The 26,317-nt window shown below is 42.3% G+C and overlaps 1 protein-coding gene across 1 annotated transcript; it reads right to left on the bottom strand.

The window, feature by feature from the left end:
- Positions 1-981: 981 nt before the first annotated feature.
- On the bottom strand, positions 982-24,803 carry AMACR (alpha-methylacyl-CoA racemase). Its single transcript, XM_086480276.1, has 5 exons — positions 24,551-24,803; positions 22,150-22,293; positions 19,382-19,542; positions 9,988-10,174; positions 982-1,391 (listed from the first exon to the last, which is right to left on the bottom strand). Exons 1-5 carry the CDS (start codon positions 24,798-24,800, stop codon positions 982-984), a joined length of 1,152 nt encoding a protein of 383 aa, XP_086336402.1. The 5' UTR covers positions 24,801-24,803.
- Between the last annotated feature and the right edge of the window lie 1,514 nt (positions 24,804-26,317).

Raw genomic sequence — 26,317 nt, 5'->3', positions numbered from 1 at the left:
CAAAACCTGTGCAGCCAAGTTGCCTGCTATTTTTCCAAAAAGAAAGGAAAGAATTAATACTTGGCAGCTATTTTAAAATAACAACTTTTGTTCTGAAGTGATTTGCCAGGCAAACTGAAATTCCAAATGTAATATAATTTTCAGTGGTGCCCATTACCAGGATAAGAGGCAACGGGCAGAAGTTCCACCTCAACATGAGGAAAAACTTCTTTACCTTGAGGGTGGCAGAGCACTGGAACAGGCTGCCCAGGGAGGTTGTGGAGTGTCCTTCCCTGCAGATATTCAAAACCCACCTGGACGCCATCCTGTGTGACCTACTCTAGGTGGCTCTGCTCTGGCAGGGGGCTTGGACTAGATGATCTCCAGAGGTCCCTTCCAACCCCTCACATTCTGTGATTCTCTGATAATCAGGACGCTGCATTAAGACAATGTAGTCAGGCTATTAAACATAATTAGTTTATGATAACAACTCTACAGCAGCACATAGGAAAACAGTGTTATTTTGATCCGTGTTTTGGCATGATAAGGCAACTGAATTAATATGGTAAGATAGAGAAAAAAAAACCTTCTAATCTATGAGTAAACAACACAATCACTTGTTTAGGAAGAATATAACTATATTTTATGAAAAGTATTGCCTTCATGTAATTACAACATGTATTACAAAGCAACGGTGTCACGAAGAATTAAAAGAAACAAACATTTCACAGAATCCGGTGTTTAAAGAAAAATTTTGAGCATTTACAGCTGCTTACTAAGCAAACTGTGTAGGTCTTCAGAACACAATTTTGGTACAATTTTAGACTGCAGACCATTTAGGTACACAAGTACATCTGTTTTCAATGAAATCTAAAACTTCAATAATTGAAAAAAAATTATTTAAAAGCACTATCATGCAAACATTTGTCATATAATTCAATTTCAATGCATAAAAATTTACTGTATCAGCCTGAAATTTGTCTGATCTGCATAGTAAAGAAATTATAAACTAGCTTTCGGTTTACTGAATTCTATTACTTTTTCAGAATAAAGTTTATCAATCTCTTGCTTAGTAAATCCATATTCTAGAAGTATCTCTTCCGTGTGTTCTCCTATAAAAGGATCTCTTTTAAATGATGGAACAGCAGCAGTCCTTGATAGAAGAGGAGCAGGTCTAGGACTTATCTCTTCCTGATCATTTTTGATAAAAGAACTTCTTTGTTTGTTATGCTGATGTGAGGCAACTTCATCAAAGGATAAAACAGGGGTCACACAGGCATCAGTACCATCAAATATGCTGCACCACTCAGCTTGTGTTTTCTGTGCAAATATTGATGCAAATTTCTTCTTCATTTCAGGCCAGTCAGCAAAACTCAACTGACTAGGAAGTTTATCCGAATCTAGCCCAAGACCTGAAAGGAGAAAAGCAAAGTTTACCTATAGTATAGCTTATATAAAGCACGAAGCGCTGCCCACAACTAAGTATGTTCCTTGAGAAGGTAATATTTTGCAGGCAGTCCAACACAGCAGAGCATACTAACTACAAGTCACTTCCAACTTTATCAGGATGCCTATGAGCGGGAGGGAGCAGAAGAATAAATGTTCTATTACTTGCAATTAGACTCAACCACACCAGCTACAGCCTTTTAGCTAAATACATATAATCAACACTCATTTGTATAAACATTTCCTAAGAGCAGCAGCTGCCTAGAGATATTTTGTCCTGACAATATTTTCTATAATAGGTATCGTAATCTCTACCTGGCAGCAGCAACACAAAAGTCTGCTGAACGGGTTGGCCTTGGACTACAGCAACATCCTTACCTCACGGAAGCCAGTACATCTGCCAGAGCTGGACATTCAGTAGGCTACAGTGTTTGAAGCCCAACACGAGCGGATTATTTCTATGGCACAGACAAGACGATGGTGTGGATGGATACATCCAGGCTCGATGTGCATGAGGTAGCTCAGCTGCAGGCGCCTGCAGGCTAACTGACCTGCTTCTTGACTCCCTCAGTCCAAATGGACTCCAGCAGTGTTTGCTGCTCTCCCCTCTCCGGCACACTCCCCAGGTTCCAACTCTCCACTGCGGCTCTTTTGGAAAAGTTAAACCCATAGCCCTTACACTTACTAACTGCTCAAGAACTCTGCTTCCCAGAAGATCAGTTGCATGGACCACCTAGGTGCGCAATACGCGTATCCCTTCTGAGACACAAGAGCAGGAGATGGACACACAGGCTCTGCACTCAAAATTTCCTCAACTAGGCAAGTCTTAGGCCCTTCCCTTAACTAAGCACCACTTCTCACTGGGGAGTTTACATCTGTCCTGTGCAGCCTGTTTCCCATCTCAGTTTCTGTTCCCAAGGATTCTGCTCTCTGCAGTCCCTAGCCTTCCATTCTTCTACTTGAATGAGATGCAAGAGCTGTTATCACTTCTTGTAGGATTTATCTCAAAAAGGAGGTAAGAAACAGGAAAGAGAAAAGGCAATTAAACCACACTTTCAAAATGGAGGTAGTACACAGAGTCTATGATATCAAACAGAAATCAGAAGTGATGTATTGAAGGCTGTCCAGTCACATCTTGAAATTGAGGAGCATGAACATCACAGGAAAAATTCAGAAAAAGCAGGGATAAGGAAGACATTAATTTGAGAAATTTGAACAACTATCATCATGCCTCAGAAACAACAAAAAAGGGAGATGCTTAGAAAACAACAGCTCTGTGTAAAAGGCAGAGAAAATTAAGTGCAAACATTTAATTTTCAACATTCTTTCTTATATCTTTGGATATCTAGTATCAGATTGATGATTGACTTGCAACTGTTAACAGGCTTGGCTACTAGATGCCTGCCTGCAGGTAGAATTTACACAGAACTCATCTAATTTTTAGCTGTACATAGGCAGAAAAAAACACCTTTTATTTCTACAGCTTCCTTATCACTGAGAGGGGTATACATACAGCTATTGAAACACATGGGGGAGAAGCAAGGAAGATAATGTCCATTCTTCTACTCTGTAAGTTCTTTCTTTCTGCTCATAATCTCTGCTACATGCATGTCTTGAGGCTCATAGTTTCCCCCAAGTTATCATAATATTTAAGAATTTCACTGTTGATCACCAGATTCTTAAATAGTAGCTTTGAAAACGAATGCATGCTTTAAAATCTTACTTTATTATTGCACAGGTAAACACAGAGAAATTGCCAATCTCCAATTCAGAAATACAGCCTTTCAGTTCTTTATGTTTAGAAGAAAATCAACACAGTCAAAGACAGAATAAGTGTTTTCACACCTTATTAGAGATTCCTACAGATACTCGGACAAGTATTACTACAAGCTAAACATCAGTCCTTATGGAGTTACCAAATCATGTACATCTTATATCACTAAACTTACAATCACAACCACTCATATCACCCTAAAAAAGGATCAGTTGAAGATTACTCATACTGGTTGAGCACCCATAATTAAACAGATGCCAAAAATGCTTTCAAAATTAATTTGATTATTAATCTTCAAAGTATAATACTAAAGATTAACAGTGCTATATAGGTACTTAAGAACTAGGAGGCAAGGCAAACGTACCTTACACAGTAAGTAAAGCTAAGTAACACACTGAGATTCTGTCTCAATGCATGAAATCTTGTCAACTGGAAACACTGTTTCGTAAGTGTTATCTGCTTATTAACTATGGTTTGGGTCCTATTAGCCAGTCCAACATGAATATGGCTCTACCATTACCCATTACACAATTGTATTTGAAGATCCTGCCAGATGGAAAGTTGGCTGAATCTAACTGTACATGCTCTAGCAAAATAGAACAACATGGAGAACATGGAATTTAATACTACATGTTCATTTTCCATTGACCACTGAAGACTTCAACTTTAAATAGCATGAACCAACAGCATTTAAGCACTACAGCTTCTCATTTTCTAGCTTCTGCCAACCATTTGTGGTGCGGACGAACGGCATCACAGCTGGAACAACTGAGTCAACAAGGAAACAATTACACAGCACAGAACTGTTTGGGATACCACAGGATGACAAATTTGACCCAAGAGAATCAAAAGCAAAGTATCTTCTACACAGATTATCTGGTAAAGCAATCACAGCTTTTTTTGTTCAAATTCTCGTCTAGGGGCTTCCGTTTAGAAAGACCCAGTAACCTACCCTAGTACACCTTTGAAATAACAATTTTTGAAAAATGAAAAATGAAATCTTGTTATAACGATATAGCTTTAAGTCTCCTTTAAATGCTATAGCTTGACTGACATGCATCTGCACAACATTCATTAATGCATCCAATTGAAATCTCTATTTCTGGAGAATTTCTTAGACAAACTGCAGTAAAATTAGGCACCTATTTCAAGGGAGAGAAACCTGTAAAATTCATTAGATAAATCAGTGAAGTTGCTTTGGAAATAAACAGTTTCTTACAGTATTTCAGCCATACTATTTTAAAAGATTATTTTGGATTCTTAGCAGAGCTTTGCTCATGATTTTCTTGTTTTAACTTGCTGATTTTCTTTTCAAAATTGTACACTCATAGCACAACGTGACTGAATAGAACCATCTGTATGGGAATCCTTAATTTTGGCCCAAACCACCGCCATAAGGTGTACAACACTGCTCTCTCTGTCTAAATATAATTCATTCTCACTCTGAGAGGGAACTGAACTTCATAATATTCCAAAACTGCAGTGAATTTTCATTGAAGTAACTATGTAAAGTTTTTTCTCTGTTCAAAGTTTCTGAAACTAAATAATTTTTTAGAATGTCACAGCTTAGCAAAAGGTTGCTCAGGCCCAGAGTATACTCCACCAGAGCATCGCCACAACTGCATCCATAGCTGTACTCCAAGTTTACATATTTAATTACCACAATTGCAAATGTTTTGGTGCAGCAAGAACCAGGCCCTCTACAGTATTCATACAATGTTTAAGGCTAATCATGATAAATAAATTCAATAAAACTTAACATTATGTTTAACTGAGGGTGTCAAAAATGTAATGAGGAAACTCTGTCTACTTCGCACTTCTTAAAAACAACGTTACATTGGATTTAGTATATTAGCGGATTTTTCATACAGTACACAATACTTCACAACCACAAAACAGAGTCCTGTGGAAATCCTTCATAATGATGTCGACTATGCTTTTCAAGTGCTTCCTAATTTTTTTCTTTCTTTTTAAATGGAAATCACACAACGTAGGAGTACCAAAGCAGTCTGAAAGGAGTGCTGTCAAATACATGTTCAGAACTTTAGTAACAGTGCTTTTCACATCAATGTAAGCTGATACTAAGTTCACGTTATGTAATCAGGTTTACCCCACATGACAATGCAGGCTCAAACCTCTACTCTCACCTATAGTAGTGAGAGTCTTCTTACCGTGTTCTGCATGCCTCTTGTAGCCTGGCTACAGCAATACTAAGCACACGTTGCTAAAAATCAAGAGAAACCTGCAGAAGCAATTTACAGGTCAGTTGGAAGACATTCTGTCTCTTTCTGTCAACACATGGAGACTTAACATTAATAGCACATGTTTCTTACATCAGATTTTTCGTAAGATGCAAAGGCATTTTAGTTATTTGCTGGCTGACTTTTGCAGTAACAAAATTAATATAAGCAAAAGGACTACACCATGTTTGTTAACAGCAAATAGTCTATAGGAAGTCTATAGTGAGCTCCCCTAATACTACAACTACTACAGCAGTTATTTACCATATCTCTTTTATATAGCTTCAGTTTCTCATATAACCTTTTTTAAAAAAAATTCATAAATGTGTGGTAAGCAGAAATTTAATTTTCCGTACTGCGCATTATCTCCAAAGCCAACAATCTTCTCAAACTAAGATGTTGTATTTTCTTAAATTTGCTTAGTTTCCCCTCGCAGAGCCCTTAAATTCCCTCACCATATCATTAACTGCACTCTGGCCCAGGACTGGGTTCCTAATTCTGCAGGGAAACACTGAAGCGAACCAAAACCAAAAGGAAAACAGTTTCACTTCTGCTCACCAGAATTCTGTGAGCAGTGACAAATAGTTCAGAAATCATGTTCCTTTCTCAATTCTGCAATCTTTAAATCTCCAGCTCTTACATCTGCAACACCCATATCCTTGTGTTTTCATCCCACAGGAGTGGCAAAAGTAACCTACTCTAAATATGCACAGAGAGACATACAGTGGCTTTTGAATATATTTTATTTGGAACAGCACCAAATTGTTTACCAGCAGAACTGACCAAAAATTATGGAAATTGTAACTGGAACACCAATTTTAAAACTACTTCAAAGCAGGTAATTAATGCCTGGAACAGACGACTCAGCCTAAGTCAAAGCTCCTTGGATTTGTGAAAGAGCAATACGATTCTCACAGCAGTTTGTGCTTCCATATAACATTCAAAGGAAGGCTTAAATTCTGAATTGAATTTCTGCAATAGATATCCCAGAAAGGAAAAAATCCCTAAGCCACAAGAAGGATCTGCTGTTCTAATTTAGCAGACTATGCTTCAGAAAGCTTGCAACCATAACTACCAAAAGGGATAAATATTTCCTGTGTGAGAATCTGAACAATTAATAATATACACCTAAAATACAATGAAGAAAGACCACTTACATTAAATGCAATATTGTGAAAAAATCTTGAGTTCAGTCTGACACTTTAAACAACACACTTTTACAAAATAAGCAAAGAAAATCTATTGACTGTAAACAAGCAAAGCTTGTGATACCATTAAAGGCAAAATGCAAAATTTCCTTAGAAGACTGTAGTCTGTATGTTGGATTTTTCGAAAAAGACTGAAACACAGGCACATCTGTGATTGCAGTTGCTGCCTACTTACACATGGATACACCAATTCTTTATTGCTGGAATAACCATTTTTGAAACTTCAGCTGTTAAATTCAAGCCATTCCTGTGCATTGTAAGCATAAGGAATACTTTCAAACATGAAAAGAAAGTTCAACATGGGTGCCCCAGTATAGGCAGATGAATTCATAGCTGTTGCTCCAACACTATGCTCTAAATTACTGAGAAACAACTAAGACAAAACCAGAGAATTTTAGCATTTTCCTCACTATTTATCTAAATAAGACAGAGACTGGTCAGTGATCATGTTATACTGCCTGACTACTGGATTCATCCACCAGAGGCTTCTTTCTAGATAAGCTGGCTGGCTGGTTGACAGAGAAAAGCCTGAGTCTTGCCCTGTAGCAATGACCAACACAGGAAGGCTGGAGTGTCCAGCAAAGGTTCACTAAGAACAGTGAGAAACAAGACCAGACTCCATTACAGAATTTGTTTTCTTTTTGTACAAATAAAGATGCCATCCCACTCCTGTAGCTTAACAGTAAGTGCAGATGTCTAGAGTGCTAATGTCTAGAGAAGAATAAAATATTGCAGCCATGAATACTGCAGGCCAGTGTTGGAGCACTTTAAGCCAAACATATGGACATTTGAGTAAGCAGCTTTATTCTTTCCTTGTTTCCTTTGTACTTAGTAAAAGCATTCTCCCTGAAGACATATATTTGAATTCCAAATTCCCTAACTTCCAGAGCGAGGGCTTACATTTTACTTTAATACACTTTTATATTTAATTTTGTTCTGCAGCTCCATTTCTTGCAAGTAAAAAAATCTCAAAGGACTGGATGAGAATAACATTGGAAAGAACTACAAATTGTGGAAAAATCAATATACTTTCTTTTTCAAGATTGAGTACCTTAGAACTGGAGTTTATAAACAAGTTATTCTCGGGACAACAAGGGGCAAAGTACCAGCTTCTTCAGTCGAGAACATGGCTCTTACAAACTTGACATCTGATCTGGAGGCAGCACATAATGCGGGACATGTCTCTGAGTCACTCCAGGAGCCTGCCTTCTGCATTTCATGTATCAGCATGTACCAATTTGGATACTCTACGCAATCACACAGCCCTGTTTAAGCTAGACAGAGAAGCAGCCATTTACAGCCACAGATGTGCAAGAACTACGGGAGTACCACAGGTTGCTAGAGAAAAAAGCCAAGGTGTACAGAACAAGATCTCTCTTTGGGATCCTCCTCACCAAAGGCATACCCCACCTTACCACCCCATACCTTCATTTCATCTTACTATGCTTCTCAATTTCAAAAACTCCTGGAACTGCAGGCCCTGGCACTGACCATGCTTTTACTAGCACAACATAGCTGATTGGGGATGAGCTGGCAGTAACTGCCTCTAAGAGTAATTGTCATGGTTTAACTCCAGACAGCAACTAAGCACCGCATAGCTGCTCACTCACTTCTCTTGCCCCCACAGGGATAGGGGGAGAATTGGACGGGTAAAAGTGAGAAAGAAACTTGTGGGTTGAGATAAAAACATGGAAGTCAGGCTAATAATAGATGGGGAAAATATCAGAATAAGCTCTAACTGCAAATTAGATCTGGGCACTCACGGAACTACTTACAATAACTACATACAGTTTAAAAATTACAAATAATAATAATTTTAAAATTGTAAAGAAAAGAGGAGGAAAAAATTACAAAGAGAGAGGAAAATAAAACCCAAGAAAGACAAGTAATACAAATGAAAGCAATTGCTCACCATCAACCGACCAATGTCCAGCCAGTCCCTAAGCAGTGGCCGCCCCGTGAACCTCCCCCGCAAGTTCTGCTGCGGAGCATGACATCATAGGGTATGGAGTATCCCTCTGGTCAGCTGGGGTCAGCTGTCCCAGCTGTGCTCCTTCCGGCAGGGCGGTGTGAGGAGCAGAAAAGGCCTTGACTCTGTGTAAGAACTGCTCAGCAGTAACTGAAACATCTCTGAGTTATCAACACTGTTTCCAGCACAAATCCAAAACTCAGCCCCATAGCAGCTACTATGAAGAAATTTAGCTCTGTCCCAGCCAAACCAGCACAGGTATCCATGCTACAATCCAAGGAATAATCAGTGGGGAAAGACTGAGCAAGAGTAAGTGCCACCCTCACTCAGCAAAGATTTACCACATCTAAGTCATGCACATACAAAAGTGGTTCGCATAACAGAGAGTGTGTCCCCTTCAGGTATATCCTTTGTCGGTATTCCTTCTACTCATTAAGCAAAACTAAAATTAGATTGAGAACTTTTTATATCCTCCATAATCAGAATAATGGAAAAAGAATAATTACCAAAATCTTCTGTGAATTTTTTGTATTTTCGTAAATTCTGTATGGAAAGCATAGCAATCTACCAAAGGAGGACAACAGAAGAAATTATTTTTTAATTAAATAACCAGTAAGAAGCTAAAAGAACATATGATCAAAAGCTTGAAGCACACAAGCAGTTCAAAGCTAAAGAGGCACCTGCAAATTCCTGTTTCAACTTCACGCAGTTATTTTGCATGACCCATTCTAATTTCACAAACAGATAAATCATATTTTATAGCCATACTTAAAGGCTCTTCAGTCAAATATAAAAATTATATTCATAGCTGGACATCCAAAGCACTCTGAAACTGTGTAATGGAAATTAATTTATAAAGCTGACTTTGCTTCTAGAAAAATTCCATTTTGTCAATAACTATTTTGAACTACTTCCAATGCACATTAATTTCTGAAACAAATGTTTCTTTTTTTTAAAAAAATATAGCACCAATAACTGAAATTGCTTGAAATTTTATTTGCAATACCAAAGAATTATGTCTCCTTTTTCAAGTATATTCACAATCCCTTGAAAAAAGTGGTTCCCAAAAATAGTTGTTTAGGGCTCCAGCCATATCACAGACTACCGTTACCATAACTCCAGAAGAAAACCTCTAATTTAAGTGTAGTTTCTGAAGGTAAGGTGAAGAAGGGATGGAAAAGAAAGGAATCAATTGCCAGAAGAACAAAGTCAACTACTACACTACTACTCAATTAATTTCAAGAAGTGTTTGGCTTCAACAAAAAGCCAAAAAGAAATCAACATAATCAATGTCATGAATCAAAATCAAGTATTAAAGAATTCATTCAATCATGCTTTGCTGATGTGAAACAACTGCTCCAAGCTACTTACCCTTTATTAACTGATCATAGAATTGAGGCTCAATGGCACCAACAGCCATGAATTTTCCATCGGAGGTCTTGTAGGTTTCATAAAAAGGCGCACCGCTATCTAGCAGGTTCTCACCTCGAGGTCTGTTCCAAAGCCCCAAATTTTGTGATTTCCACAGGAAAGAACTTAGGTATGCTACTCCTTCTACCTTGAAGATTTACAGGAAAAAGTAACAGCTTCAGTAAATTAATTGACATGTTACATTAATTCTACATTAAAAACCCCAGCAAAAAACTACTACCAGTTCTGTCCTTTATTAAGATTTGCAATGACAAAATCTCTGGTAAGCAGTTTAATTTCTTAAAATTTTCAATTACTGTTTATGTTGCATATGTGAAATCATCTATAATTACAGAGTAAGAAGGAGCATAAATGCAATAATGCAGCTTCAGATGGATAACACACTTTCAATGCACAAAGTCTCCTTGTTTAGCAAGTTTGTAATCGTTTGGAGTTCACAAAGGGAATGTAAGTAATTTTAGGTGATGGGACAAGCTTCTTTGTTCTATAGAACATTAAGTATCTAACAGCTGTCAAGCCTTCTAAACCTCTGGAAATCAAGATGACTATACCAGTCCTGTAAGTACCAAATTTTTATCTGTACATTAACAACTTTGAATTTACTGATTGTGACAAGACTGCTATTTTTAGAAGAAAACGGCAGGGAAATCAAAGGTTAATGTTCCCTTATACCATGGGAACTAGGAAGCTCATCTCCACCACTAAGTTAAACCAAAAACTATCTTCCCACTCTCATCACTGGCAGATACATAGACAGAGCAAGGTAATCTAAATACGCAAGCGTCTGATGAATACAGCAGTAGAAAACATGAATAATCCTCTTCCAACTTGCTCCTTAACATTTCAGCTATGTGGAGTACAACTAGATGAAAACTCAGTTTGTTCAGCCTTTCAATAATTATAGAATCATTAGGTTGGAATAGACCTCTGAGATCACCAAGTCCAACCGTTGACTCTATACCACCATGCCCACTAGACTATGTCTACAACAGCCACATCAACACATTTTTTGAACATCTCCAGGGACGGTGACTCCACCACTTCCCTGGGCAGCCTGTTCCAATGCTTGACCACTCTTTCAGTAAAGAAATTTTTCCTAATGTCCAATCTAAACCTCCCCTGGTGCAACTTGAGGCCATTTCCTCTTGTCCTATCACTTGTTACTCGGGAGAAGAGACCAACCCCCACCTCACTACAACCTCCTGTCAGGTAACTGTAAAGAGCGATAAGATCTCCCCTCAGCCTCCTCTTCTCCAGACCAAACCAACCCAGTTCCCTGAGCCGCTCCTCACCAGACCTGTTCTCCAGACCCCTCACCAGCTTCGTTGCCCTTCTCTGGACACGCTCCAGCACCTCAATGTCCTTCTTGCAGTGAGGGGCCCAAAACTGCACACAGCATTCGAGGGGCGGCCTCACCAGTGCCGAGTACAGGGGCACGATCACCTCCCTGCTCCTGCTGGCCACACCACTTCTGATACAGGCCAGGATGCTGTTGGCCTCCTTGGCCACCTGGGCACACTGCTGACTCATGTCCAGCCGGCTGTCGACCAGCACCCCAGGTCCTTTTCTGCCAGGCAGCTTTCCAGCCACTCCTCCCCAAGCCCGTAGCGCTGCCTGGGGCTGTTGTGACCCAAGGGCAGGACCCGGCCCTTGGCCTTGTTGAACCTCATCGCATTGGCCTCAGCCCATCGATCCCGCCTGCCCAGGTCCCTCTGCAGAGCCTTCCTGCCCTCCAGCAGGTCAACACTCCCACCCAGTTTAGTGTCATCTGCAAACTTACTGAGGGAGCACTCGATCCCCTCATCGAGATCATCGATAAAGATGTTAAACAAGACCAAGGTCCCAATACTGAGCCCTGGGGGACAGCGCTGGTGACCAGTCACCAGCTGGATTGAACTCCACTCACCACCACGCTCTGTGCTTGGCCATCCAGCCAGTTTTTAACCCAGCTTAGAGTGCACCTGTCTAGGCCATGAGCCACCAGCTTTCTTAGGAGAATGCTGTGGGAGACGGTGTCAAAGGCTTTACTGAAGTCCAGGTAGAGGACACCCACAGCCTTCCCCTCATCGACTAGGTGGGTCACCTGGTCATAGAAGGAGATCAGCTTGATTAAACAGGACCTGCCCTTCATGAACCTGTGCTGGCTGGGCCCGATCCCCTGGTTATCCTGCACATGCCATGTGAGCGCCCTCAAGATGAACTGCTCCATAACCTTCCCCAGCACCGAGACCAGGCTGATGAGCCTGTAGTTCCCCCCATCCTACTTCCAGCCCTTCTTGTAGATGGGTGTCACATTGGTAAGCCTCCAGTCGTCTGGGACCTCCCCTGTTGATCAGGACTTCTGAGAAATGATGAAGAGTGGTTTGGCCAGCTCCTCTGCCAGCTCCCTCAGTACTCTTGGGTGGATCCCATCTGGCCCCATAGACTTGTGGGTGTCCAGGTGGCAGAGCCGGTCATTAACTGATTCCTGCTGAATTACAGTGGGTTTATTCTGCTCTTGGTCCCTGGCGTTCAGCTCAGGGGGCTGGTTACCTTGCGGATTGCTTGTCTGACTATTAAAGACTGAGGCAAAGTAGGCATTAAGTACCTCAGCCTTTTTCTCATCCTTGGTGACAATCTTCCCCTCCGTATCCAACAAAGGATGGAGATTCTCTGTGGCTCTCTTTTTGTTGTTAATGTTTTCGTAGAAACACTTTTTGTTGTCTTTCACAACAGTGGCCAGCCTGAGTTCTAGCTGGGCTTTTGCGTCTCTCATTTTCCCTCTGTATGACCTAACAAGCTCCTTATACTCTTCTTGAGTCGCCTGCCCCTTCTTCCAAGAGTGGTAAACCCTCCTTTTTTCCCTAAGTTCCAGTAACAGCTCCCTGTTCAACCAGGCCGATCATCTTCCCCACCGGTTCATTTTCCAGCACACAGGGACAGCCTGCTCCTGCACCTTTAGGACTTCCTCCTTGAAGAATGTCCAGCCTTCCTGGACCCCCTTGCCCTTCAGGACTGTCTCTAAGGGACTCTCTCCACCAGTGTCCTGAACAGCCCAAAGTCAGCCCTCCGGAAGTCTGTGGTTGTGGTTTGGCTGACTCTCCTCCTAACTTGACCAAGAACAGAGAACTCTACCATTTCATGATCACTAAGTCCAAGGCGGCTTCCAACCACCACATTTCACACTAGTCCTTCTCTGTTCGTAAACAGTAGGTCAAGTGAGGCACCTCCCCTGGTAGGCTCCCTTACCAGCTGTGTCAGGAAGTTATCTTCCACACAGCAACCTCCTGGACTGTTTCCTCTCTGCTGTGTTGTATTTCCAGCGGACATCTGGTAAGTTCAAGTCCCCCCCAAGGACAACAGCTAACGACTGAGAGGCTTCTGCCAGCCACTTATTGAATGCCTCATCTGCCTCTTCCTCCTTATTGGGTGGTCTATAACAGACTCCCTGCAGGATATCTCCCTTGTTGGCCTTCCCCTTCATCCCTACCCATAAGCACCCGGCCTTGTCTTCAAAATTGTTGAGCTCTACACAATTGGAACACTCCCTAACGCACAAAGCCACCCCACTGCCTCTCCTTCCTTGCCTATCCCTCCTGAAGAGCTTGTAGCCATCCATTGCAGCACTCCAGTCATGAGAGTCATCCCACCATGTTTCTGTGACGGCGACCAAGTCATAGCTACCCTGCTGCCCAATGGCTTCCAGCTCCTCCCCTTTGTTGCCCGTGCTGCGTGCATTGGTACAGATGTCCTTGAGCTGGGCTATCGATCTCACCCCTAACATCAGCACGCCACCCCTAGGTCCATCACTGGTGGGCCTTGTTTTGTCTCCCTCCCCCCCTCGAACCTAGTTCAAAGCCTTCTCTATAAGCTCAGCCAATTAATATGTGAGAATCCTTCTCCCCTTTCTAGAATGCTGAACTCTGTCTTTCGCCATCAGACCTGGTGCCTTGCAAACCTCCCCACAACCATAGAAACCAAAATTCCACCGAGGTGTTAATCAGATGTGTTTTCCTGTTCCTTTCAGTATTCTTGCCCGTCACTGAAGGGGCTGAGGAAAACACGACCTGTGCTCCTGATCCTTCTAGCAATCTCCTCAGTGCCCTGAAGTCCCTTTTGATGGCCTTTGGATTTCTCTCTGCAATCTCATTGCTACCAACTTGCATTACCAAGAGCGGCTAGCAATCAGAGGGCCGTACCAGACTAGGGCCTAGACTACTAACATCTCTAACCCTGGCCCCACGGAAGCAGACTTCCCTGCACGGTAGGTCCAGTCAACATATTGGGCCCTCCGTTCCCCTCAGAAGGGAATCACCAACGACAATTACCCTCCTTTTTTTCTTAACAGAGGCAGTCACAATGTGTGGGGCTGACTGACTCTCCCTAGGCCACTCCCTGGATGGGCCTTTATCTACCTCCTCATCTGCCTGGTCCTCAAGTTCTAGAGCCCCATATCTATTATGCAGGGGCAGCTGGGTAGGTGAGGGAGGTCGGGGAGGGGATTCGACTGCCACCTCGAGTAGGGACCTGTTTCCAATTCCTCCCCCCCCCCCCCCCCCCCCCCCATCCCTTAGTTCCCCTCCTTCTGCCTGGTGGCCAGAGGGTAGGGGGTCCTCTGCTTCTTGCAGAGCCACCTTCTGCTGCCTTTGCCTCAGGGATGGTAGGGTGCAGCTCCACCAATCTATCTCCCCCTCACACTCCCCGATGCTCCTTAACCTTTCCACTGCCTCTTTCAGCTCTGCCACCAGGCTGAGCAGATCATTCACCCGGTCACACTTCACACAGGTGTTATCCCCGCTGTCCTCCTGCACAACCAGCAGGCTCAGGCACTCCCTGCAGCCATAGGCCTGCACAGCTATGTGTCTGTGCGGGACTTCTGCCTGGGTTGCCACATTCCTCCTAGTGATGGCTTTTGGCCAAGTGGAATTCTCAAGCTTGCACCAGTCTTTCCAAGCAAAATCACACCCTATGCTTTTGGTCACCAGCAGAATCCATTTTCTTCCAACTGCATTAGAAAAACTGTAAGAGAAGATGAGGCAGTAACAGCACATGGCCAGAAACATTCCAGCAGAACAGAGAAAAACCTGAGCTGTATAATTTTGTGTATTTTGACTCATGCATTTTCAGCTGTGTAAAATTAATCTAATGTTATCTATAGAGAAAAATACAGAGGTGGTACTAAAGTAAAAAACTACTGAATTTTCATGTGGAAAGATCTATTAATTTCTACCTTTTTAAGTAAGAATTTAAAACATGCAAATCTTTGAAGTATGCAGTCATGAAGGCTTCTTCATTTAATGTGCTTTACTTGACCTCTTCCTCAGGTACCTGACACAAGGACAGGAATACTTCTGTCCTTGTTATATGTTAAAGTCAATCAAAGTACTTTCATACAAGAAAATACTGTATACATTCATCACATGTCTGCAAAATGACTGCAAAGATATCAAAATAGTGTTTGCTTTACTAATGATCTGATCTTACACTGCCTATATTAACAATAAAATACACTAAAAACATTGGAAGTAAGGCTTATAACAGATGGGGATAACACCAGAATAAGCTCTAACTGCAAATCAGATTTTGGTGCTCACGGAACTACTTAGAATACCTACATACAGTGCTAATTACCCTGAAAATACTTAAAATCGAATAGCACATCTGTTTTGGACTGCCATAGGGACTTTAGAAATATCCCTGGCTGGACAACTGCACAGGTAGCTTCCGCCTGAGGCCCTCCGCAATTCAGAGACAAGTAAAAAGCTAACACCTGCACCAAACCTCCAAAGGCATGCTCAGATAACACCACAAACACACACACTTATGTGGTCACTTTCTTTTAAAACACGAAAAGGACAGTATCAGGAGACTCCACTTAGGCCTAATTGCAGAATGATTCCAGTAACAGTTACGTGTTTCGCTTAATGGCTCCCTCATGCTAAAATCATCCTCAGTCTCAGAAGCAGGGACAAGAATCCATAGGCGCCACTGGGCTGAGTGGCCTGTCTGCTCTGCAAGTCTTCTGTTCCTTCTGCAGAGTGAAACAGTCCAAACAAAACTGAGAATGAATCCACATCAACTCAGTCTTTATCCCCGTGACTGATGAATGCCTCTAGGATGTGGGAGTTTTGGTTTTGAATACCTCCAGGCTGAGAAACACATGGAACCCCAGACTTCTGTTGGACAGCTAAATGCTCTTGCTATGAGACTATTATGTAAGTGATCATTACCACCATCCTCTACTGTGGCTGTCTTTTCACAAAGAGTGAGTCACACTTGGTCAGATGCCTACCATCAGGGAAGGCTCTGTGTCTGAATTTGGAGTGAACCTAAAGCGTGGCCCTGACTCACATGCCTCTATTCCAACACAGTGCAAGAGGGCAGATGTACAATTGTGCCTCCCATATCATACCACAGTGTCCACTCCACATCCTACTCAGCACATGGGAACTATCAGGTTCACTGTAAGACAGCTATGATCCCTACAGAGTCAATGAGAAAAGAAGCAACTGACATGAATCAATTCAGACCAGGCATTTCATTCTCCTGAGGCAGACAGCTGAGCACAACAGGTAACACTGGACACTGTGAACAGGTGATGCAAATCCAGCCCTTGGCCTGATTCTCTCCATCCTCTTCTTGCGTCAGTTTAATTTCACTAACTAGAGGAACTCCTCACGTGTGTATTACTGATCATAAGAATGCCCCCAAACCATTTTTCAGCTTTCAGAATAGTAATTAGAAATAAAAGACAAATAACAAATCCTTCCATCACAAAAATTTGGATCTCAATCTAGAATTACTAACCTCAAAGACAAAAAATAATCCATTTTTTTAGATTACCTCAGAAAAAGAGACATCGCAATAAAAGGAAGAAACAAACAAGTGGTCAGTAAAACAATCCAGGAAGGAGTCACCATCCCTGGAGGTATTTAAAATACATATAGATGCGGTGCCTAGGGACACGGTTTAGTGGTGGACTGGGTAGTGCAAGGCTAACAGTTGGACTGAATGATTCTAAAAAATTCCACGATTCTAATATGAAAACTTAATAAATGTAACCCTGAGGACATAAAGCTGCTAAAAAGAAATTTATTTTCCCTCTTCTAATGTAGAAATTCATTTCCCTCTTCTACTGTAGAAAATTCCACCATGCGTCACAGCCGTTAACATATTCAGACTACCAAAACCGTCAACAACTTAAGTAATAGGCCTATTAAATAAAGACAAATATTAAAACAAAATGACAGCTGATGTGCTAAGGTATTGTGATTTTAAAACTATCTACCTCCACAAAACAAACTTATATTTAAAAACAGGCTCATCAACTCAGTCTATCTGACTGTCTTTGCTGTTGATGATGCATGTATGTTTTTCATCAACCATCTCACTGAAAGTCTGTTCACGTGAAAGGAACATAATAAAATGCCAGATAAAGCACATCCAGTGATAGTGGACAATATTCCATCCATTTCACAGGACACCAGAAACACCAGCAGGGAACTGCAAATTCCACAATTATAATGAGACAAGAAAAAATTGAAAGAGGGTTTTGAGAGCTTAAAACAACCCCAATAAAAACCACAACACATTCCATTCCTGATGAGCCACAGATCTCATTATGGCATTAATGGACTTACACTGATCCTTCTCACAACAAATTCTTTTAATGACTTGTAGTGCCAATCGTGAAAATAAGGTAATACTCCAAACTACAAGAAATATCTTTCTAAATACTTGAAGACTGGTCAAATTCTCCACAGTTTTTGCTTTACAAATATACAAACTCAATTGTCCTTCTTAGGTCATGTTTACAGACTCACATCACTTTTGTTGTGTTTCTCAGACTTTGTCAAATCAGTCATTTTTTTCAGAAAGGTGATGGCCAGCATCACAAACAGTATCTTCCTTATAAATGTTGACTAGATTAGAAGAATTACTTTAGAAACTTTCCTGGCTCTATTTCCTGTTTATACACCCTAATACAGTGTGTGTGCGTGTTTTACAACAGCATGATATTGTTGACTCATGTTCAGCTTGTGACTACTACAAACCGCCAGGACGGTACTTTAGCCAATTGTTCTCATACTGCGTTTGTGCAGTTAATTGTTTCTGAACTACAGAGCAGTGGTCTCCATCAATTTCAGCCAATTTTTTTCAAGTCATTTCTACAATTTGAAAAGGTCATTTTCAATTCTAATCAAGTGTTCATACTTGTAGTTCTTCCCATCATTTGTAAATTTACTACATGCTATCGCTTATCCATCATTCAGCTTATTGAAGAAAACATTGAAAAAAACCCAACAGATGTCTGTAAAACTCCAGTTGGTAAGTTTTTCATTTTTACAAGGAACTACTAATAACTATCATTGGGTGAAAACATTAGACCAGTTTTGCACCGATCCCATAGAATTTTCATCTAGACCATAATGCCATTGCCTGCTTCTGAGAATGTCACGTGTATTTGTCAAAAATTTACTCAAGTCAAGATAGCTAACATCTCTTACCATTCTCTGATCTTCAAGACCTCTTCCACAAAGGGATTTTCGTCAATTAATATTATTGTTTTTTCATTTTATATTCAAGTCCAAATCATAGCCTTCACTGTATCACACCACCTCGCAAGGAGGTCAAATTTTAATTGCAATGTTTTTTAAAAAGAGAAACAGAGAGAGAGAGAGAGAGAAAAAACACATGCAGATAATACAGGTTTCAAGGATAAACGTAAATAGGTATTCTTCCTCTGTGTGTAAATGGGTGGCCCTGCAGTGAAAAAATCCATAGTATTCACTAAGCTAATTTAGCCTTTCACTTATTTTATGGCACATTAAGCAAAGTGTTTGAAATTCACTTCTTGGCAATAATCCATGGCAGTGTAATTATTTGAGGAAACAGTGCTTCTAATAAAACATTACCTGTCACAAATTCGTAAGCAGATATATCTTGGATAAAGCTAATGCAATTCTTTATTTTACTAGGGTCATTATTTTTGCTGTTATGCATGATGTTAATTGTTTATTACACACCCTATTTCCATACACCAAACTTACTGATCAAATATATACGGCTAATATTTTGTGAAGAAGGCAGACTGGTAAAAGGAAAGATAGGGAACGGCACAGCGGGAAAGCCACAGTATGTGTTCCTTTTCATAAGGATGCTGTGGCAACAGTGATATGTGAAAACTGCTTGCACATGAAAGAAACGCCATTTTATGAGATTACTTACTTTCTCAAGTTCTCAATTTTAAACTTACAAATAGCTGCAATCTCCTCCCTTTTTACAGACTTAAAAGCAGGAAAAAACTCAAACAAGCAAACCTAAGAAACCCCACCTTCCTCAAGACCAAACTTACCATACTTGCATCAATGACCTGCCCTTTGCCAGATCTGGTACGTTCATAAAGGGCTGTAATAATGCCCAGTGCGCACATGACACCTCCACCAGCAAAATCAGCCAGAAGATTTATGGGTGCGTAAGGATTTTCATCTTTTCTACCCAGCTTTGACAGCACACCTAACAGCAAAGCAAACAAAGCAAAGGTTAAGTATAAAATTAATTATAAACATTCATTTCTACAATTCTACCATTAAAGTTTCATTCTTTTCAATCTATGCAAGTAAACAAAGGATAAAGCAAACTTCTACCAAGAGTTTTCTGTCTCTACGTGGCTGATGGTTACTCTTTAATTCACAAAAGAATAGAATATATGAAATCACAGTTGTGAAGATGTGTTTAAATAAAGAGATTAATAAAAGTCTCACAGACAAACCATTGATAATTTGGCTATATATGGACAAAATTTCATCCAAAAATACTTGTGCACATGTCATTTGTTAGTGGCTGGCCCAGCCCAACCCATGACAGATAATTCTATATTAGTACTTTGTACCTGCATAGAAACCTCCCCCATAAGAATTCAATAGGAATTATGAACGTGTCTCAAAGCAACTTTGGTAAGTTGTTCTCCTTTGACCCTTTTAAAGTAAAAATGCAGAGGTACAGTCTTCTGTGCACATAACCCATGAATTAATAATCATAACAAAGAATTTCACACTGACAACTGCACTTCAGTCCTATCCTCCCTCTTCAACTACCTTTGGAAAAAAACAGGTTATGTATAAGAGGAACAGGTGAGTAACACAGAAAGGTAACCTCTGATTGCATGCAACATAGACACAGAGAACGGATGTTTGTGCCAGTAATTCTGCAGAAATGAAATGGAACGGAGCAAAGGCTAAGCCAGTTTACTTCAGACTGAGCTTTGAATCTGTTAGCATTTCTCTGCCACCCTGAACACCTTTACTGTCACCTTACCCTTTGCAGTTCCCTCATAGTGATTCCCTTTGGGCAAGCAAGAAGCTCTGCAGTATGATCGTACCTCTCATATGCTTCTAGCTTACAGTCCGAGACTTGTGGCATATAAGGTCAAAATTTCCTGAGAACTGCATGATTCTGATGTACTGTTTCATTAGCTAATGGTCTAATGCACTTCTTAAGTGCAAGCAACTCAGTGCACAGTATAAAGAAGCTTCCAAAGCCTGTAGTGCAAGCATAAAGCCCTGTCGCTGACTAAAACCTCACTTCTAATAGCCTAAAGGTCATCACAGGCACCAGCAGATTAACATATTAACCCATATCTGGAGTTTCTAATGCAAGCCATTTTTTTTTGTTAAAGAAAGCCAAAGCTCCTCAGGAAAATACTTCAGGATACAAAATCTCATTTTTGAGGAATACCTCCCAAATGCTTTGTCCTAGTTCCTTTAAATAGTCAGAAAAACTTGACGTGAGGAATTTCAAGCAAAATGGTTTAATTTTAGGCAGCTAGCACTAACCAGAATACTACTGATTAAATCAGCTCCAGAGAAAAAAACACTTATTTTTGTAAACAGAATGTACTACAGTCCAAGGTAGCAATGGACTATTCCATTTCTGTACTGACTCTTTCCCTATGCTAGCACAAACAAAAATACCGTAACAACTCGAAGTATCTGGACGAGAAGTCAAAAGTGTCCTTTCTTTACTCTTTTTTATTCTCTGACAATCTTACATAATGAGAGAAGACTGAACCCATCCCTAAAAAAACTAACTCCACAACACAATGACTACCCACGGTAGGTGATATTGGATCACCACATTTGCAGTGCCTCTGCTCTGGCCCTTTGCTGGGGCTAAAATAAGTGCTTTATCCAGTGGGAAGCCAAGAATTTTTGGGCCGCTTTCTCTCCTCCCTCACAGGCTTGGAGAAGCAGCACACAGAAGCAGCAGTAGGTGGGGCCATTCATGACACACTGACTGCCATCACCAAAGTTGGGTAATTTTGTTGTTGTTTGCTACTGCATACTTGTAGAATCATTACACTTAAAAAACAGCATACCATCCACAACACCTTAAGGAAACATAGCATTGCCACTTTACTTTAAGCCTACTTTCCCTTCGGTTGGTATCAATGGAGAGATATTTACATCAGAAAAGCATGAGAGCTCAAACGGTTTAGGCTGTCTAGTTTTTCTTTGCTCAAAAAAAAAGCTGCTCCCAAACATGCAAAATAATCTGCAGCCTTTTCAGGATTATAAACAGATTTTCTAGGAGAGAGGCTCCGAAGAAAGGCAAAAATGCATAAAACCTTCAGTCCTCCCTTCAAAAACTTTATTCAGATAAAATAGCAGAAAGGAAGGAAAATTCTCTACAGCCTGAGAAGGCATGCTGATCGAGCCTAACTGCTCACTGCTGTTGCCAAAATGAACAGCCCGTCCAGCCCATGTTTCGTCCTTTCTTGTGCTGACTGTCTGTGTTTGTTGGAACCCTTGATAAACTGCTTCATCTCAATAACCTGGCGGAAAAACATCCTAATTTCTCCTGGGCAGTTTTTGACTTGTGAGGGAGCTTACAGCAGGGTTAAGCAAGCGCCAGAGCTGACTGGAGAGAAAGTAGCAGGGACAAGCACACAGAAAGAGAGGGAAACCCTCCTTTCACCAACAGACATGCTTCAGATCTGCTCAGCTGTTTCATCAGACTAGACCTCAGGTAATTTGAACTTTTAGGAAATAACCTTTCAATAAATTCCTGAGTCTTAATTTATGGGCAGAAAAACCCAATTTGACAGGAAATTTCACAGCCTACCTGATAAAGCCAAATAATTGATGTCATGACCTGCAGACTTTGCATATTTTCCTGTCTGGCCAAATCCAGTAAGTCTAGCATAGATGAGTCTGGGATTCTCCTGCAAAAGGACCTCTGGACCAAGCCCAAGTTTTTCCATGACACCTTAAAAAGACAAAGGCAAGGAATCCTAATTCACGTTTATTTTTATTATGACTCAAAACATACATGGTTCAAAGTTAAATCATGCAACAACAGAACTGAATTGCAATTTATGAAATAATACATTCAAATTACAATGTGAACAGCCAGAATATCATAAATTACCAACATACTGCAGACATTCTGAATACAAGCCAATTAAGTGGAAATTAAGCTTTAGGGTCCTTTCCATTTTTTCAGCTTTTTTTTTCCTGTTTTACTTCCCCAAAAGATTGCCAGAGAGCTTGCCGTAATCCCTGTACTGTTGAATGAGAGAGAAAGCTACCAAAGGCTTGCTAAAAGAAAAAAAAAAAAGACAAGAAAAAGAGCAAACTCTCATGTTTTCCATATTAAATGACTTGAAATTGCTTTGATCTTTCACTGGAATATACTTTCTCACTGTACTAGCCTCTCAGTACCCTGTGTGTTCCTGCATCTTTTAATTCACTGGTGTGGATGGACCATGCAGGATTTGCAATAGCTACACAAAAGAAAATGTGTTCTTTTGTAATGCAGAGAATTAGGAGCTTTTAGAAACCAATGAAATGTAGGTTTGGTCAGCATGGGTTTACTGTAATCAAGGCTAAAATTTCCATCTTGTAGTTCAACGCTAGTGGGTTTAAAAGAAGCAAATTCAAGTTGCAAATAGACTTTTATTGGCTTAGTGCAGTTTGGTCAGACTATGCCATGTACTGGCACTCCACGGAGACACATTTTGGAGGGAAACGGGTAACATAGCTTCAATACCTGTTCCACCCCAGAATCTAGTACTGCAACTTGTTTCACAAACTAGTCCATAGTACTACTAAATTTTCAAATTCCTTAAGATCTGTTTCTATTGTATTACTTACCGGGCAGTGACAAGCGATTAAAGCCAAGGAGAAAGCAGTGAAATTTGGTACAGAGCAAGACCTTCAACAGGACAAGTGAGAACTGGGTGCCAAATAACCCCGGTGTCACAAAGACACTGTCGGAAGGTCAATGGTACATCTGCATTTAAAGAAACTCTCCTGCCACTTGGGCCCTCATCTTCTCATTGGTTCACACATTTCATGCTGGATCACAGATTTCCCTAGTTCAGTTACAGGCCCATAAAACCTAATGTCTAGCTAGAAAATCACCCGAGTTTCCAGATTAAAAAAAGAAAAAGAAAGTGCCTATAAAAACAAACAAAAAACCCCACCCCAGAAATGTCCATGATAAGAAAATCTCACTAGAAAATAGGTACAAGGAAAAATTGCATTTAATGTCTTAACTTTGTTTGCAGAGCTTCTGAGGAACAAACAAAAAAATTCTTAAGGAAAAAACCATCACAATCATAAACACCTGTTTGCAGAATGAAAAGCACTACCCATGACACGGGCTAAGTAAAGCTGTTTATGATGTGTGATGTTTAATTGATACAGCCTTCTAGTTCTAAATCGACTGCTGGAACCCCAAAACACTTCAGCTAGCTCCTCACTGAAGCATGGTCATAGAATCATAAGGTTTGGGTTGGAAGAGACCTCTCCCCACAATGACCAGCGACATCTTCAACTAGATCAGGCTGCTCAAAGCCCTGTCCGACCTGACCTCGGTGATACTCTTCAAACAGAACAGCATCAAGGAAAAGCAGGGATATCGAAACAGCCCATGCATGAGCACCAGATGAATGCCTGTGGGCGGCTTATGAACACAGCCAGCATGTTAGATCTGTTGCCTGCAGAGGAATCATGAGCCCAGGGACTTAGACCACGACCTGCTATGTCCTACCCACACGCTAACCTTACAAATGTGAGCCGAATTGGTACGCAGGCCTGAAAATCACTACAGGACTGATGCCCAAACTCATGCACGACTCCTCGGCTCAGACATCCAGAAACAAAAACTATTTGTTCAGTGTCTGAGCCCGTGGGGCAAGGCCCTGGCTGACCACCTTCCCGCTGGTGCTGCGGGGCTGTCGCGCTCCACAAACCCCGGTCCGTCCCCCTTCTCACCCAGTCACACGAAATACATCCCTGGAAGCTGTTCCTTTCCCACTAGGCATTTCAAGAAGCCGCAGACTGACAGGACTCCCCTCAGCACCGCATCCCGTGGCCCCGCAACGGCTGCGCACCCCACCTCCCGCTTACACCACGCTACCTCCCTGAGGCTGCCCCCTTGCCCCGCACCGCACCGCTCCCCCGGACCTACCCCGGTGCCCCCCCCCCCCCCCCCCCCCAAGGCCGCCCTCCCGCCTCACCGTGGCGGAAGGGCTCGATGAGCACGTCGGCCCCGCAGCACAGCCGCCTCAGCACCGCCGCGCCAGGAGGTCGCTTCAGGTCGAGCGCCAAGGAGCGCTTGCCGCGGCCCTGCACGTCGGTGGCCATGGCGGAGCGGGGCGTCCGGTCCACCCGCACCACCCCGGCCCCGAAATCGGCGAGGATCATACCGCAGAGCGGCGCCGGCGCCAGGCCGGCCAGCTCCAGCACCCGCACCCCGCTCAGCGCCATGGCGGCCGCCGCCTGTCGAGGGCCGAGACATCGATTCCCGCCGCCGCCCTCATGGCCGCCCGCGCCGCCGCCGTTCCGGTGCCGCTCCCGGAGGTGTCCCGGGAGGAGCCGGCTGTGCCGCGCACGCCTCTCCCCTTTTCGGTGGCTTCGCTCCGGGGCCTGAGGAGGGTCGTGTGGCCCCACAGGGCCGTGGAAACGGCCTGTGCTTCCTCCCGCTGCCCCGCGGCCGCGTCCCCTGAGCGGCGGACTCCGCCGTGTGGCGCCGAGGGTCGCCCCGTTACCCCTCCGCATTGGGTTTTAGCCAGGAGATGGGCCTTCTTTTGCTGCTGGGGGTCGGGCATGCAGCAAAGAATGTGAAAGTGCACACACAGTTTGCGGAAAACCTCGCCAGCAGGGAGCCCGACAGCAGTGCCAGTCGTCTGGCGCGTCCTGGGGCTGCCATGGATGGTCCCAACCCGCACACCCCTCAGGCTCCCAACATCATGCTCTGGGACGTTAGCAGAAGGGCTGGTAAAGACTGTTCCTTTGTCCCCAGATGTGCTTTTAAACTGGTCTGTCTGGTCCTGTCGCTCCTGCTACAGCAGCTGTAGCCGCCCCTGGAGGGGCAGGGCCCACAGCTGAAGCAGCAACACCTGAGGCAGTCCCTAATCAGGACAGGGCTGGCATGGCTGCTTGTGGAAAGAATGCCACCGGGATTTTAAATAAATACAGATTTCAATCAAGGTCCTGATGCTCACAGCTCACCTGTGCAGAGCCGTTGGCTCAGCAGTGCCGCAAAGGGAAGACTGGCACCAGGGAGGCAGGCAGCCCAGCAGCCTTCTGCTGGCCAGGGTTGTCCTGGGGCTTCAGCCAGAAATGTCTCCTGTTTCCCTGGCACAGAGCACAGGGGCTTGTGTTTGGTTAAGTCAAACCAGGTTTCATAAAGCCCACATTCATGCACTGTTGCTCTTTTAATGCAACCTGCCAGAAAAACATCCGCGTTTGACAGGGGGCTGTGGTCTTTTTGGTTTTGTGTAGGCTGCTCACAGGAACAGACATGCGTCCAGGAGGTGATGAAACAGGCACCGGATTAACACAGCTTTTCAAACTTAGGTCCTGCTACCAGTATTTCCGGTTACCAGGTAGGAGACGGAGCAAAGAGGCCCTCAAAATCGATTCCATGCTCATTTTATTTATTTCTTTAAATTAGCTGGACTATGAAAATGTGTAAAGGCTGCAAATATGAATGCAGAATTTGTTCTAACTCTGCAATAACAAACAGAAGAGGTCTATTGCCAGGATACCCTTTAATTTCCAGGTAGACACCTGGTTCTATAATGTAGGCACTGAACATTACCACTGTTGTGCTGCCACCCACAAGAAGTAGCAGAGAGAAAAATACATACCTTTTCATTCAAATGAAGCTGGCTTGTTTTGTTTACTAACGGTATTCCTTAGAGACAGTGTTCCATGTAAAGGTTTGTTTCCACAGACATCATCATGTTACTGGGATACTGCATTTCTTTAAATGATTTTCA

The sequence above is a fragment of the Leptosomus discolor genome, chromosome Z (assembly GCF_034619465.1).
Source record: "Leptosomus discolor isolate bLepDis1 chromosome Z, bLepDis1.hap2, whole genome shotgun sequence".
Lineage (NCBI taxonomy): Eukaryota > Metazoa > Chordata > Aves > Leptosomiformes > Leptosomidae > Leptosomus > Leptosomus discolor.
Note: the sequence above shows the minus strand (reverse complement) of the source record. Positions and strands in the feature narration are given on the sequence as shown.

What these genes read in the sequence shown, in the direction of transcription:
- AMACR (XM_086480276.1), bottom strand. Translation starts at nt 24,800, where the DNA reads ATGGCGCTGAGCGGGGTGCGGGTGCTGGAGCTGGCCGGCCTGGCGCCG. An exon ending in CATCGAGCCCTTCCGCCACG is followed by an intron (nt 22,294 to 24,550) that starts GTGAGGCGGGAG and finishes TGTCTTTTTAAG; the next exon opens with GTGTCATGGAAAAACTTGGG. An exon ending in CAATTATTTGGCTTTATCAG is followed by an intron (nt 19,543 to 22,149) that starts GTAGGCTGTGAA and finishes CTTTGCTGTTAG; the next exon opens with GTGTGCTGTCAAAGCTGGGT.